Source organism: Seriola lalandi, unplaced genomic scaffold (genome assembly GCF_002814215.2).
Source record: "Seriola lalandi dorsalis isolate HSWRI2012SDOR001 ecotype SW California unplaced genomic scaffold, Sedor1 jcf7180002054399, whole genome shotgun sequence".
Taxonomy (NCBI): Eukaryota; Metazoa; Chordata; class Actinopteri; order Carangiformes; family Carangidae; genus Seriola; species Seriola lalandi.
Window position 1 is genome coordinate 451559 of NW_019524952.1, and position 1299 is coordinate 452857.

Genomic DNA, 1299 nt, shown 5'->3' on the forward strand with positions numbered 1-1299 from the left:
GGGGGGGGGGGGGGGGGGGGGGCAGATAGATAGAGGGGGTCAAATACTGAGCGTGAAATAGAATATCATGTGAAAATAATGTATAGATGCTGGGAGGAAAAAATGCACAAAACACGCGCTAAAAACCACGAACATGCACACCCACGCAGCCAGTACACGGCGGAAAACGTTATACAATGAAAGGGGCGGTATACGTTTCATTTGATTTCTGCAGACATCGATGATAATTGTGACTTCTGACTCTTTGCAGCGCACCATCAACCAGTTAGATATCCATACATATATAAAATCAAACCTAAGCACTTTTACATCCCGCAGAAATAAAGTAAACACAAGAGATAGCTCGGCACGCTGTGCGTAAAAGCGCACGTCTCCAAACTTCCCCAAGAAAAACCCCAAACCGTCGCGGCTCTAAGGTGAAAAAATAAGCAGAATTCTTCTGAGTTTGCTGTCAGTGCTACTCACCGTCTGCGCTGATACAAACAGCAGGAGACACGACAGTAACAAACGCGCCATGGCGTGTCGGCACGGAGCGTCCAGGGCAGAAGGCTCCAAGGTAAGTTAATAAGTGCGTAAAATCCAAACGGGTGAAGAAACAATTCAAGTGAAGAAACAAAAATAAAAAATAAAACACCCCACAACTGAATAGAAACAGGATTAAAGTCAAGGAGCAGTCAGTGTGTGTCAGCGGTCTGGATGGAGCAAAAGAAAATAACAGAGGAAATATCCGCTCGGCCACTGAACTTTGGACTGTGGCTGCCGCAGATACACCTCAGCCTTTTAACAGGCAGCAACAGAGGAGGAGGAGGAGGAGGAGGAGTGTGTGGGAGGAGGGGAAGGAGGAGAGGGGGGCGCTGCAAAAAATATTCACCTGAACAACGAGTCCTTCTCCGCTGCTGAAACACGTGCTGTGATTGAACTTGGGTCATTCAAACCGAAACTTTCCCTCAGTTCCTGAAAAAAAATCAAACGACTGCAACTTATTGTCAAACAAGCCCAGGACCAGGAATCACTACAGCTGAGATTTCACTGCAGACGAGGCGCAGCGGAGTTCCCTTTATACTGCTGACAGCGAGCCAACGTATTGTATTATTGGAGATGGTTGTTTCGGAGCTTTCCGGACAGCCTTTGGTTTCTGTTTGTTTTACGTGCACAGACTTGAACCGTGAGTGTAAGATGAGCCAAGTTTCTTTGGTTATAAATACAATGTGAACGCATCACGTCTTGCAGCTGCTTTAAGACTCTGCTGCTTTTATGTAAAAGTGTGAAACAAATGTGGAGTCAGTGGGTCTAAGTGGT

The 1299-nt window shown here is 46.3% G+C and overlaps 1 protein-coding gene across 1 annotated transcript in view; it reads right to left on the reverse strand.

Moving 5' to 3' along the window:
• dlc (deltaC) overlaps window positions 1-757 on the reverse strand; it is an 18202-nt gene extending 17445 nt beyond the window's left edge. Inside the window, exon 1 of the mRNA XM_023409583.2 lies at window positions 466-757. Coding sequence (XP_023265351.1) covers window positions 466-516 — 51 coding nt within the window. The 5' untranslated portion in view covers window positions 517-757. The remainder of the gene's footprint in view (window positions 1-465) is intronic.
• Window positions 758-1299: the final 542 nt, after the last annotated feature.